At 44.3% G+C, this 14,433-nt stretch overlaps 1 protein-coding gene across 1 annotated transcript; it reads right to left on the bottom strand.

Moving 5' to 3' along the window:
- Positions 1–42: 42 nt before the first annotated feature.
- On the bottom strand, positions 43–14,340 carry LOC129832902 (endoplasmic reticulum membrane sensor NFE2L1-like). Its single transcript, XM_055897012.1, has 6 exons — positions 13,750–14,340; positions 11,513–12,298; positions 6,190–6,357; positions 3,727–3,816; positions 3,472–3,627; positions 43–3,332 (listed from the first exon to the last, which is right to left on the bottom strand). Exons 2-6 carry the CDS (start codon positions 12,047–12,049, stop codon positions 1,992–1,994), a joined length of 2,292 nt encoding a protein of 763 aa, XP_055752987.1. The 5' UTR covers positions 12,050–12,298; positions 13,750–14,340; the 3' UTR covers positions 43–1,991.
- Between the last annotated feature and the right edge of the window lie 93 nt (positions 14,341–14,433).

Genomic DNA, 14,433 nt, shown 5'->3' with positions numbered 1-14,433 from the left:
ATATCACTAAATTGTCAAGAAATAAGGGATCAAAAAGAGATGTAGGTTGAAAATGTTTTATTCACCCAAAAGCAACATCCCTTGGTTGCCAGCAAGTATTCAAAAGTATGAAACCAAATGGGGCGAGAACACCTCCTAAAACAATATCTTGTTCTTTTCAAACCAATAATACAATAAAGCACCTAATTCAGTGTTTTTGTTAAATACTTTTCTGTTGCTGATATTGGACACTTGGAAAGTGCTTGACAAAGCATAGCAGTAGTGTGAGGACACAATCACAGTACTTGTAGTGGCATTTAAAACTTTTTAACGTTTATGAAAATGCTGTGATATTTTATGCAGCTTTAACAGCTGTATTCCACTATGATGACCGGTGATAAGGCATTCAATTTCAACTTGTTACAAATCAAAGTCCACAACCATATCATTAACACAATATTGTTAGATACTATTAGTAGATACTATCTCCAGGTACTTTAAACTAGTTATTTCCTGAATATCATTGTACCATGTCATGCAGTCACATCCCCTGAGAACCACAGATAGCTGTGTGGGTAACTAAGGCTTTACTAAAGGCACTATCCAACTCCTTCACTACCAGTTAATGGCAACTTGTGTTCGGTTGGCTTTAGACAGGAGCAAACCTTTTTGGTTCCCTTTTGTTCTCAACCAGGCTCCCCTGTCTTACCCTTTTTACTTGGGTATACACTCACCGGTCAATTTTTAAGGTACACAACCCCCGTTCATTAAAATGGATCACTCCTACAGACAGTGAGTCTTGTGGCCAAGGCTTACTATATAAACCAGGTAGATGGGCATCGAGGCATTCAGTTACTGTTTGATTGAACATTAGAATGGGCAACGAGTGCCCCAAGTGACTTTGAGCGTGGTATGATCGTCGGTGCCAGGCTCGCCGGATCCAGTATCTCAAACGTCCGCGCTCCTGAGTTTTTCACACACAACGGTGTCTCGGGTTTACCGAGAAGGTTGCGACAAATAATAAAACATCCAGTCAGCGGCAGTCCTGTGGGCAAAAACAGCTTTTTGATGAGAGAGGGCCACAAACAGATAAATCACGCCGTAGTACAACAGTGGTGTGCAGAACGGCATCTCGGAATGCACAACTCGTTGATCCGTGTCACGGATGGGCTATTGCAGCAGACGCAATACCGGGTTAAACTCCTATTAGCTAAAAACAAGTGACTCCAGTGGGCATGTCATCACCAACACTGGACAATTGAGGACTGGAAAAACATTGCCTGGTCTGCTGAATCCCAGTTCCTGTTGCGTCATGCTCATGTCAGAGTCAGGACTTGGCATAAGCAGCACGAGTCCATGGACTCATCCTGCCTGGTACAGGCTGGTGTAGGTGGTGTACTGGTGTGGGGAATGTTTTTCCTGGCACATGTTAGGTCCCTTGATACCAATTGAGCAACAAAAGTTTCCGACATCTTGTAGAATCCATGCCCAGAAGAGTTTGTGTTGTTCTGGAGGCAAAGGGGGGTTTGAGCCGGTACTAGATGTATACCTAATAAACTGTCCTGTGAGTGATGACTTCAAGGAACCTAGGCCCAACCTCTCAACATACAGGCACTGGAAAACCGGAACAGCAATGTGCCCGCATTGCGCTAAGGGCCCGGTCTTGTCTTTTAGCTGAAGGCCTTATGCTAGCCCTTCCTCCTTGTCACCTTTTAGTGTTTTATGTACTGTATTTCTTTGGAAGGCTGACATGGTCCTCCCAACAGTTATTTTGCTCCTGAGACAGGTTTTCCCTTTTGTTTTTCCATGATGCTCACAAGATTCTTGCATGATCATATTTGTGCTACATGTCCTTTCCGGCAAATAAACTATCGGAGCAGATTAAACCGATTTTAGGAAGAGCATCCTCTTGCATCTTTCCTTTTCAGTTCCCTCTTATTGTGAGAAATTCTTGTAACTTTACAGCCATCTCCTTGTCAATCGACTCCAAACTACACACCGAACAAATTTTTTCACTTTTTTCCGTCCTTCTGTTTCTTGTGGGGCTTGCAGTTTTGCTCACTGGCTGAACCGTTCCGTGTAGCAAGCAGGACCTGTCCATCATTGCCAAATTGGAGGCTGTAGTCAGTGGCAAGCAAGGGTCTTCCTTGCTCATCCCGCAGACGGGAAAAAACCTCCTGGTACAGACCACTGAGCCGCTGCTTCATTTCCCGGACAGAGCGAAGGTTCTCTGCCTTTTCCTTCAACAGGCGGGCCTTGTGGCGGCATAATCCTTCTACCCCCTCTTCGAGCCCAAACAGGACATCAAGCTTGCGCCGGCGGCAGTTCTGAGCGGCCATCTTGTTTTTGCCCCGCCTGCGAATGTCTCGGATCAGGTTGAGCTGGGCCTCACTGAGACGATGCTTGGTCAGAAGTTCGTTGAACTCCTCCACGGGCAGGTTGACGATGAGATCGTTGGAGAAGGGGATCTTCATGGTGCGAGCCCGGCGCTCATCACGGCCCCAAAGCTTATCGGAAATGTCATGCTCGTAGGGTTTGCTGTAACGCGACTTTGGTAGCTTGAGGGATTTTCCCTGCCTGGGAGAGGTGGCCCTAGGCTGGTTGTAGGTATGGTCGTGGCCCACTTGTTCCAGCCAAGGGAGGTTGTTGAAACGCCCAGGCTTCTGGTAGCTTGTGCTGCACATCTTGCTGACTTCTGGGGAGTAGCCTCCCACAGCACCCTCCTCTCGCTCCACAATAACCTCCATGTCAGAGCTGTAGCCCACAGCCCCTTCTTCAGAAAACACAGAAGAGTCAGACGATGAAGAGGACGAAGAAGAGGAATAGGATGCCTCCGAGCCGCTAGGGGATGCAGGGCTGTGGCTGAAGTTCAGAGAAAGTCCAGAGTCAGAGTCTAGCTCCTCCTCAAGTTGGGAGGCCTGTGTTGGGTTGAAGCCTTCCTCCAGAGCCAGGCCCTGGAAGCTAAGCTCATCCAGCAAGGCATCATCCAAGAGGGAGCCGAGTGGGCTAGGCAGGACTGGTTCCTCCAGAAAGAGACTTGACTGAATGGAAGGCATGGGGTTGCCAACTGTGCCATTGAGTGCCAAAGGTAGGGCGCTATCTGTCAGGTCAGAAGGGCCAAAGGTTAAGTTAAGGTCAAAGTCAGGTCCACTGGAGGACTGACTGAGCAGGGCTAGCTGGAGTGGGGACTCCAGGGGAACACTGCCCCCGAAGCTGGGGTTGAAGGGGTAACTATCCTGGCTGCTTCTGGGCAGGATTGCCTGCTGAAGGCTGACATCCTGGTGAACGGGGTCCATCAAGCTGGAACTCTGAATAGATCCAGATTGCATTACATCTCTGTCAAGGTCCATATCCTTCCAAAATAGTACAAGAAGTTAGATTAGATGTTCTTTTAAATTACTTTCAGGGCAAGGGTATTTCAAAGTTTATACACTTTTCAACATTTTAAATAAATTATGAAGGGGATAAAATCAGAAACCACTTAGGACATACTTCTGGCTCCATGATGGCGAGAATATCATGCCACTGCTGCTCCAAGTCCAGAGAGGGATCCTCGTGGGACGACAGGGGGGACAGAAGAAGCTCTCGGACAGGGGTTGGGTCCTCTCCGCTTGCTTCCCTCAGATCTATGCCAACTGGGTCTGACGGCTAAAAACAGAAACATCACAATGGTCATCCAATGATCAACAAACCTATCAATGGTCATCTCTTACCCTAGTACCATCAAACAAAACAACTGTGCTGTACCTCTGTCTCCTCTCCAAAAGGGAAGGTGTCTTCCAAGAGCCGTAGACATTCCTGGAAGGACATTGAGGACTGAGCTTCCAAGCTGGCAAACTGATGGAGAAGAGAACAGGAGTGAGCAGAGAGCTACCTGGATGTTCTGGATGGTGACAATGGATCCTTTCTTCTGGGCTGAACTGACACAGATGGTGGAGATGATTCGGCTTTTACAAAACATGTTATGGCAAGAGGGTAAACTAAACAGAACAGCGTGGCTTTATCTGAATCATTTTGTAGTGTGGTATCGAATGTCAATTTCATTTCACTATACTGTGTTTCTCCTTAGGTCAAGCAATCTCATGCTCCAGCTATACACCACCGAGGAGTGCAAATGCCTTTGTATTGATATGTGGCTGCCCCTGTCCCCAAAATTAGGTATAGCGGATAAGCAAAGGTTTCAGGTCTCTTCTAACCCGTAGGAGTGCAAGAGATTGTGGTTAGAAACTGCCCTATAAAAGGGAAGGTTTCTCTGTTATGTTGTTATTTTACACACTTGGGAAGACTGTTTCCTATCTCCACCTCATCTACCCCAAACACTCTATCCTGCTTCACGACGCACAGCCAGGATAGAAAACCCATATTTTGTTTCAAGCAACCGAAGTGTTATGCTTCCCGAAAGTGCACCTGTCAGGGCCTCTCAATCGGTCTGTGAGCTGAGGCGGAAAGTTTCCAGTGTTTGGGGAAAGCGGCTCCTATTCCATCTTGTATGCCAGTCTTGCCATGTCTAACATTTCAGCATGTGCGTTTATAACATAATTGAACCAGGATGTCCAAGTGTACAGGTATACATGGCATATGGACATTTTATAGTGGCAAGAAAAAGTTTGTGAACCCTTTGGAAATACCTGGATGCCTGCGTAAATTGGTCATAGAATTTGATCTGATCTTCATCTAGGTCACAACAATAGACAAACGCAGTCTGCTTAAACTAATAACAACATCACAATTATAGGTTTTCATGTCTTTATTTAACACACTGTGGAAACATTCAGTGCAGGGTGGGGAAAAGTATGTGAACTCTTGGATTTAATAACTGGTTGACCCTCCTTTGGCAGCAATAACCTCAACCAAATGTTTTCTGTAGTTGCGGATCAGACCTGCAAACGGTCAGGAGGAATTTTGGACCATTCCTCTTTACAAAACTGTTTCAGTTCAGCGATATTCTTGGGATGTCTGGTGTGAACTGCTCTCTTGAGGTCATGCCACAGCATCTCAATCGGGTTGAGGTCAGGACTCTGACTGGGCCACTCCAGAAGGCGTATTTTCTTCTGTTGAAGCCATTCTGTTGTTGATTTACTTCTGTGTTTTGGATCGTTGTCCTGTTGCATCACCCAACTTCTGTTGAGCTTCAATTGGTGGACTAATAGCCATACATTCTCCTGCAAAATATCTTGATAAACTTCATTTTTCTGTCGACGATAGCAAGCTGTCCAGGCCATGAGGCCGCAAAGCAGCCCCAAACCATGATGCTCCCTCCACCATGCTTTACAGTTGTGATGAGGTTTTGATGTTGGTGTGCTGTGCCTTTTTTTCCCTTTTTTTTCCTCCACGGATAGTGTTGTGTTCCTTCCAAAGAACTCAACTGTATTTTCATCTGTCCACAGAATATTTTGCCAGTAGCGCTGTGGAACATCCAGGTGCACTTTTGCAAACCTCAGACATGCAGCAATGTTTTTTTTGGACAGCAGTGGCTTCCGTGGTGTCCTCCCATGAACACCATTCTAGTTTAGTGTTTTATGTATCGTAGACTCGTCAACAGAGATGTTAGCATGTTCCAGAGATTTCTGTAAGTCTTTAGCTGACACTAGGATTCTTCTTAACCTCATTGAGCATTCTGCAGTGTGCTCTTGCTGTCATCTTTGCAGCATGGCCACTCCTAGGGAGAGTAGCAACAGTGCTGAACTTTCTCCATTTATAGACAATTTGTCTTGCCGTGGACTGATGAACATCAAGGCTTTTAAAGATACTTTTGTGACCCTTACCAGCTTTATGCAAGTCAACAATTCTTAATCTTAGGTCTTTTGAGATCTCTTTTGTTCGAGCCATGGTTCACATCAGGCAATGCTTCTTGTGAATAGTTTTTTTTTACAGGGCAAGGCAGCTCTAACCAACCTCTCCAATCTCGTCTCATTGACTGGACTCCAGGTTAGCTGACTCCTGAATCCAATTAGCTTTTGGAGAAGTCATTAGCCTAGGAGTAAGCCTACTTTTTCCAACCTACACTGTGAATGTTTTAAATTATGTATTCAATATAGACAAGAAAAATACAATTATTTGTGTGTTATTCGTTTAAGTACACTGTTTGTCTATTGTTGTGATAGATGAAGATGATTGTTGTGACTTAGATGATTTATGCAGAAATCCAGGTAATTCCAAAGGGTTCACATACTTGTTATTGCCATTGTAAGCCTCAGGACTGAGTCCCACCTGATCAGATAAATCCTGTGCAAGTTCTCTATTCGCACGGTCGTAAGAGCGTCCACCATCCCTCCAGATTTCTCTCCAGGTGTCCCCCACCAGCTCCTCCTCCTCTCCCTCCTCAGGCCACTGATGGCGTCCACGATCAGAGTGATCCTGCCAAAGCGTATCTGTATCCTGTGAACACACAATAATAATCGAAATGTTAGGCGAAGCAACGTTATCTGCACCTCCTTATTAAGCATAATAACTATGACATTCAATCATCCATACAATGCCCTATATATCGTTGTATGTTTGATTTAAGTTATCGCTGTACTATTTTTTTTGATGGGACACATGCCAGGGACAAAAAGAGGGGATCGGAGCCACCTTGCGTTTTATCTATTATTGTTTAATTTTTCCATGACGGCCCATACATTAGTAGACATTGCATACAAACAGTGGGATGGCTAGACTTAACCTTTTCCTTAAGTTGGAGCTCAGTGATACCAACTGATCCAGTCATGTCCCTAAACCAGTTCTAAATTTGCAGCTGATCCTCTCGCCCTCCACTGAAAGGGACTACTGGAGTTGGGGATGTTGCCCTTTGTGATGCCCCGATTCTACCTTACCGTACAGCGACCTGAGTGAAACTGACTAGCTGGCCTCTCCTTGGCTTTGACACTTTGACTGATTGGAACATTCTGATCTTGTGACCCCTTGAACCGTATTTGACAACATGTTTGACGTCTGACCAGGGGCTGGAAACTAAATTATATACTACACGTTAGGAATATTTTGGTAACAGAAAATACATTTTTTAACTGGTTCTCAAGGTTAGAAAATAACGGTTCTGTTCCGGAAGAATAGAGATCACTTTGGTTCCTGGTTCTGTTTCCCTTCCGCCAATTTTGTCTCTCTCTGGTTTTCTGTTCTGTTCCCTGAACTGGTTCCAATCCCTACCTCTGACCATTCCCTGAGGCCTGTGGTCCTGCTACTCTGGCATCTTTGGGTAAATGTACCTGAATGTGACTGGAAGGGATTGCACAGCATGTTTTCCTCAAGCATAAGCACAACATGAGAAGTGTTGGGTAAGGGGGGTGTGAGGCCAAATGCAGCAGCTCTGGACAGATTTGGGCAGTGGATGGGGTCCATGGGGCTATGTGTAGAGTGCTCTGGGTATAGGGCTATACATATACATGCACCTGTCTGAAGAGGTCATATACTACTAGCCCAAGTCAGTAAACAAGCGTTGCGAAACCAAAGGTATAACTGTGTGCTAGAATGATGCCACCTCGTGTTACAAAACAAACAAGCTGTGGTCACAGGGCCAATGTTCTGATTGTAACATAACTACAAAGCTTCCAAGTTTCCAAGACAAACATCTGTGGTTTACAGCAGAGCTGGCGAGTCAATACTGATGTTGTCAGTTTGCCACCTTCCACAATATTGACGTCACAATATTACTGCCCTGAGATGCTCAGATAGATGAACTTGGCAGCATTTGTGTTTCATTGAGCAAGTCAAGGTAATAGAGCAGAGATGAGTTGTAATAGAACTGAATAACAAGTCTGGGAAGTTAAGACCAATTATAGCACTTGGCCTTAGGAGAGGTCCTTGGCCCCTCTGTACGAATGCACAGAGAGAGGGGAGGGCAACGGTTTCACAGAGCACTATCCCAGAGGAAGCTTAGTTGACTTTTCTCCTCTCACATAATACTGTAGGACTGGTTATGTCTGGCACGTTAGCCATGTCCAGCCTAGCCCTGTAACAATACCAACACCTATAAGAGGGGGAGATGTGGTGGCATGCCCCAGACCCAGACGGTACCACACATTGCTGCCATAATATGATGCAGCTGGAGTTGAAAAACACAGCCCAGCTGTCTCGGTGCGGTTGCCGTTTCACTGATGAGTTAGTCCGGGTGAAGATCGTTATCAGGGACACTTAGATCCTTGGAAGGAACTAAGTGTATCGGTATGTCTGAATCGTTACATCACGATTGCAGCACCTAACTTGGTCTCAGATGCTCATTTCAATATCACTTACTGGAATCTGGGTCGACCCAGAAAGCATAACCATCTATGGTAGTAAGAGCCTCAAGAATATATATTTTTAACTATGTTACAAAATATTTGTCAACAGGACTGTATTCGTGGGGGGTTGGTGGGAAAACATGAGGCATGTACATTTTACACTGAGTACCAGTTAGCAATGCCAAAAAAACATGTCCTCCTGTCCAGAAATAGCCAACAGGGCTACACGTCCAGTCTGAACTTCATACTTGGTCAACTGTGACAGTGGACATGCCAAATGACACCACTTTCTCTGCCCTGAGAGTGGCTTCTGATTTGGGAGGCTAAACCTAAAGCCTCCGGTGTCTGTGGATGTCTGCAGTCGTCGTGGTTGAGACTGGGTACGCAGTCAAATAACCCAAAAGACCAGAAGCCAGGAGATAGCAATGACACGCAGAGGACTAAAACAAAACAACTCTCATACTTTCCCCAATCCAAAACAAGCTCATTATGGAGTGTTGATGAGTCCAGTGTAGGGTGCATACTCAGGCATGTTGCCAAGCAGATATACTGTATATTTAGACCCTACAGTGACTGAAAACTCCCTACACTCCCAAAGTGACTAATATTCTACCTCAGTGCTAAATGAAAGTGATTTTGGAATTCCCCTTCAAGGTCTAGGTTAGAGCAGTAAAAGTTGTCCCCTGTGTTTGCAATATTCAACAAATGGAGAGTAAATAAATAAATACATGTTTTAACTGTAATATTTTAGGTATCTTCCGATACATTTATTTCCATAGTAAAATCAAGTATTATTGTGATTGGCGTATAAACATCAGAAAATACAAGAAGCAGTTGTTTCATGATATCAATGAATTAATGTCACAATGTAGAATGTTTTAACATTGTAGTAGGAGTATTTTAATGGTGTCACAAGAATGTTTTAACATTGTAGTAGGAGTTTTTTAATGATGTCACAATGTGAAAAGCTCAGGTTGCCCAGCCCGGCGGAGATACAATCTTCGGCAAAATCATTCGCAAGGAGATTCCTGCAAAATTTTTATTTGAAGGTGACACATATCCTACACGGAATGTGTGTACTTCATCAGTTTATTCCTACATCAAATCTGCTGGGCTTCGATGGGTATGGAAAGCTGTATGTATGGTGCAAGACTGAATACCCAGTGGCTAAAGTGGGACATATTTCCAGTCACACACCCCTCTCTGGCCTACTTTCCTCTGACACAGAGTAGCCTGGGCCCCGGCCAACGCGCCCCTCACAGTTAGTGGACCATATCAACAAGCAGCTCTCCCTCAGCTGTTGGAAAAACAAGGGGAAGTCCAGCCAAGCTTTGGGCATGCTGCTGCACTCACTCCCCGTGATTCTGTCATTCAATGCCCAACACTGTTGCTCAATGAGTGTTTCGGGTTCCAAAACAAAGGCTCGAACAAAAGTGAGCACATGCTAAAACATAATGACGGGGTTGTGACTTGAGTTAATTGTAATTTCTTACAATTACTCAAATGTAACTGTTGCAATACAGTTGGATATCCACACTTATCAAGAATAGACTGGATAAAACAAGACTGTCGATATCTTTCCTGTCTTTAAAGTGATTTATGTCGTATTTTCAAGTTCAGCAAGTCCTCCGAGAGTAAATATTGACTACTAATGACCTAAATGGTTTGCCTCGTCATATTGGTCATGATACTAATGAGTTGAAATCTGAAGAGGTCAGCCCACCAAACACCATGCCAAATATACAATCCCCGGGAACTTTTTTACTAGAATTAAACAAATGTTATAACAGGAAAAATGTGTCACTTTAAGGCCTTCCCACCCTGTACGTCGGATTCAGCCTTTTACGATTATTACATGCCACACTGTGAGATGTTACCAAATCAGGTTGTATGATTTGCTTCAGTTTTGTTGTCACATTTCTGCGATTGGCTTGAGAGGCTACGTCAGCCGACGTAGGCTTGGCCAACCGCAGCGGTGTATTATCAGCACATGTGCCAGCAGTGCAAGCCTCTTTCTATGCTTACGCACGAGTGAAGTGAACGTGTGTGTCTGCTAATTGTTTTCACATTCAACATTTTTACACGTCAGAATCAAATATGCGTCCCAAAAAAAAACATGGCCACTGTGGTATAACGTTTATTTTGAGTTGCGATTTTTGTTTATTTATCAAAATCCAATTAGGTAGCCCGATTTTTCTGATGTCATGTAAAAGATGAAAGATTATTCGAGAAATCGTTCTTCTTGCAAAGCATGTAAACGTTGAAATCAAACTATTATATTAATCTGACACTTCAATCTTGTTGTTGTGTGCGTACTTCGTGCCGGCTGTGTTCCTATTGGTCGGGCACGGGGATTGGCTCGTAAACACCAGCCCACACTACACGATAAAGGCTCAACACTTTGTCAGAGCCTACGACTGCACATAAGTGGCACTTCATCGGCAGACCTAGACCCTGTCGCACAACAACCGGATGTTCCGGTTTTCAGGGGAAATGGAAAGAGCCTGTGACGAGACTTCCTCTTGTGGGCGTTAACAAGGCGACACTCCATCTTAACTCCTCCTCCACATTTACTTGATCAGTGCAGAAGGGAACCTCCCCCAACATTTTCTCCCCTTTCTCGTCAAGACCAGTATGTAAGGGATCTAATTTCAGGCATGTCTTTTACGCCTGCTGAGTCATGTTAGACACACTGAATAAGCCAAGACGTCTGACAATCGTTTACGACCAGTCACGTATTCTGAAAAGTAACCTACACTTCATTCTTGACTTGCAATCTTAGATCCATTCTCTAACGCTGTAAATTAAGGGAGTTATAAATAGTAAATATCTCGCCTTGTGTGCATCGCAATCTCTTAGTTATGCAGGTTTGAAATTAACAGCATGTTACAGCAAATACAACCAGGAACCTTTCGCTTGCTTGAATCCGAGGAGGGTGGGAATCCCCACTATGTTTACAGAAAGGCTGTTTTCATACAAGGGTGCCCTTCTCTCCCAGTTAAGCCTCCTTTTTTATAGTGATCTCAGCCTCCGGTAAATCCTGCCCTTGATCCCTAATGATATATGACCGGTGTATCACTTGCCTTCTGTAAATCAACAGTTTGATAGTTGCCTAATTGAACACACTTCCCCAGTGGCAGAGTCTTGGACTGATTTGCAGTAATGTAGTTCCCTATTGTGAATTCATTTGTTTAAGGCACTGCATTGTATTTGAACATTGAATAAGCTCTGACACAGCCAATTCTCTTGAACACCACTCTATGCTGCCACTGGTCTTACTGACATAGAGTGTAGAAGAGTTCACCATAGTTTACCTCTTCATAGAGATCCTCATCCTTATCCTCCTCCTCGTGGCTTCTTCTTAGAAGGGGCGCCACGGTGTTCGGACTGTCCTCTCTGATTGGCCCGTAACCCGGCTCCTGCGACCCCGCCACCACGCTTGACCTCATGACCGACTCCACCTGGTCACTCGCATGATCCTCCAACCCACCTGCCCCTCCCTCCAGGGGGGCTGGCTGGCCAGGAGCCCACACCACCAGGGCATCAGGTTCGCGCCGCACCAGCCAGGTTTCTAGCTCCGAGCTGGGCACCCAGAGGCGGTCCAGGGAGCGGACCCAGCCCAGAAGCCTCCGGGCTGTGAAGAAGCCGTCCAGGTCTACAGTCTTGGGGTGGAGGTCCTGGCCGTCCAGCTGGTTGTGGAACTGGGTCTGGGTGAGGGCTGAGGTGGGGCCCAGGATCATCTCGTGTGAGGGGGGCAAGTAAGAGCCCACATCTACTCTGACACCAACCAGGCTGAGCAGGATGGCTACTTGGATCAAGCCCTCTGTGAAATATTTCTTCAGACACATCATGTCTTGTCTTCAGAGTTTTACAGGGTGAGTGCAAGAAATGAGGGAAAGGGAATGGAGACGTGGTGGGTGGCAAAATGCCAAGTGTAAGCCTCAGAAGACGTATTGTCTGTTGATGGGTTATCTATAGCTTCAAGTCAATGTAATAAAGAGGCAAAATAAAGCTATTTAGGATACACCAAAATAGACACTATGGTGAGATAAAAAAGTGATGTATCCTCTCCTCTTCACCCTTCCAAATATCGTTAAATCCTATACGGACAAACACAACATGAAAGAATAAAGTTAGATAATACAATTAATTGATTAGTTATTTCAAAAGAATATCACATTGAAAAGACAATTCATAAAATAAGAAGTAGTGAATCCAACATAATTGATGAAATAGCAGAGGAAAAGGCTGCTGAATTGAACACCATAAGATCAGGGCCGCTTCCAGGCATAGATCAGGGTTGCTTAGGGCCTACGGCCGCTAGGGGGCCCATAACCCCAATTTTTTTTTTTTGTTGATTACTAGTTAGTTTAGCCAGCTATCTAAACTTGTAGTAATCATGGCTGAATACTGACTGGGCACGTGGGCCTGACCTCAATGGGGCCCCCAATGATTTCGTTAGTCATTTTCACTCCCGAAATTATATTAATATGCCTAAGTCATTATAAAATGTGTAGAATTGCATGAATGTGCTTTAAAACTGCAGAAATGTCTCTCCACCCCATGGCAAAATGTGTAGAATTGCATGAATGTGCTTTAAAACTGCAGAAATTTCTCTCCACCCCATGGCAAAATGTGTAGAATTGCAGGAAATTTTCCAAGAAACAGATTTTTTTCTATGCCCCATGGCAAATGTGTAGAGTTGCAGGAAATGAACTTAAAAACGAATAAATGTCTCTCCATCGTTAAGACTGGGGCCACTAAAATGTTTTGAGTGAGGTGGGAGGCCACCCAACCAAATCTTGCTTCGGGGCCCCAAAGGGCTTAAGTGTGCCCTATATACGATTATTGTATACTTGATGACCCAAGGCGAATTTAAAAAAAATATTCCTAAAGATAACAAACAGGGGAGTGTTCTTATTATCAACAGATACCAGTGACTTCACTTCCACTTACTTCCTTCTATTCGTTCTAGAAGTTGTTTGGTACAGTAGTTAGCGCCAGGGCGGCTACTAGACACACAGTGGTAATCACACTGTTACCCGGGAAATAACAAGCATATTCTGCCAATCAATTGCAGTTGTTCCTGCATGAAACATGTCACATGAGGAGCCCGTTCAACCAAAACTGGATTAAATTACTGAATTTGAACCTGTCTGACAGGGAGAACGTTGATCATTTAACCTGTAGGCTACTTCATCAAAGGACACTGAACGACCCCGCGAAATCATTAGAAGTTCATTTGAAAATATCTGGAATTATGTATGAACGTGAAGGATCTAAAAACCGTTGACAGTAATTGTTCACCCTCATTCTTCAGAAATGTTCCACTTTTATTGGCAAATAGAAATGGGTCGAGCAACTGAATATCCCATGTAAAACTGTTATCAACTGTCCTATAAACTCCACTTCATCTCAATTTAAGGTATACAATGTGTATAGCCTGTTTACATATTTACTTACAGTAATAACACCCATATTAGGCCTACATAACTGCCAAATAACACAAACAAGTGTAGGTAATGTTAGTTTCCTGGTTTGACTCTCTTACCGTACTATGGAGACAGAAGTTGTCAAAAATGGGCACATCAGTGGAAACGCAGCGAGCCCAATCCTTTTGGAAGATTTTGGATTATGACTCTAAATCAGAGAGTGAAGAATTTTAAAAACCTGCTCAGTTCACGGAGCCGTTCGCTGTCCCCTCCCTACATGACGTAAAGCCTACCATTTCACTTTTCTGTTTACTATAACTCCGCGGCGTCAAAAACCATACCCCCCTATAGGCAATACCGCCCATCTATATCAACCCTGCCAAATCAACTGAACACACACACACAGCCACACCGTAAGCAGGCTCCAAAGTAGAATATCCTACTGTCTGTCTGTCAATCCATCCATATGTGCATTGCTGCCATCTGCCGTGCTAGAACGAACTAGAACAGAAAGACATCCACGCTGCTAATCCAGACGAGCCTCGCAACATGGTTTGAATCATATTTTTTTTAAATAAAGTAGGCTATCATTTGTAACAAGAGTAGGTCATTTATGACATATTCTATACACATAAGATTAAAGATAATACTGATAGGATGTATATGCATAATGTTCCATAATTCACTACTTGGCCATATGAAGTAGGTGGTCATCAAAACCCTAACGGTGTTCATTTTGGAGTGACGCGTAAAAACACCACTATAAGAAACTGACGCCATTGTGGTTCCTAGAGAACGAGGAC

Source organism: Salvelinus fontinalis, chromosome 34, assembly GCF_029448725.1.
Source record: "Salvelinus fontinalis isolate EN_2023a chromosome 34, ASM2944872v1, whole genome shotgun sequence".
NCBI lineage: Eukaryota > Metazoa > Chordata > Actinopteri > Salmoniformes > Salmonidae > Salvelinus > Salvelinus fontinalis.
This window is presented reverse-complemented; position numbering and strand designations above follow the sequence as displayed.

What these genes read in the sequence shown, in the direction of transcription:
- LOC129832902 (XM_055897012.1), bottom strand. Translation starts at nt 12,049, where the DNA reads ATGATGTGTCTGAAGAAATATTTCACAGAGGGCTTGATCCAAGTAGCC. An exon ending in CACAGGATTTATCTGATCAG is followed by an intron (nt 3,817 to 6,189) that starts GTGGGACTCAGT and finishes CTTCTCCATCAG; the next exon opens with TTTGCCAGCTTGGAAGCTCA. An exon ending in CTTTTGGAGAGGAGACAGAG is followed by an intron (nt 3,628 to 3,726) that starts GTACAGCACAGT and finishes TTCTGTTTTTAG; the next exon opens with CCGTCAGACCCAGTTGGCAT.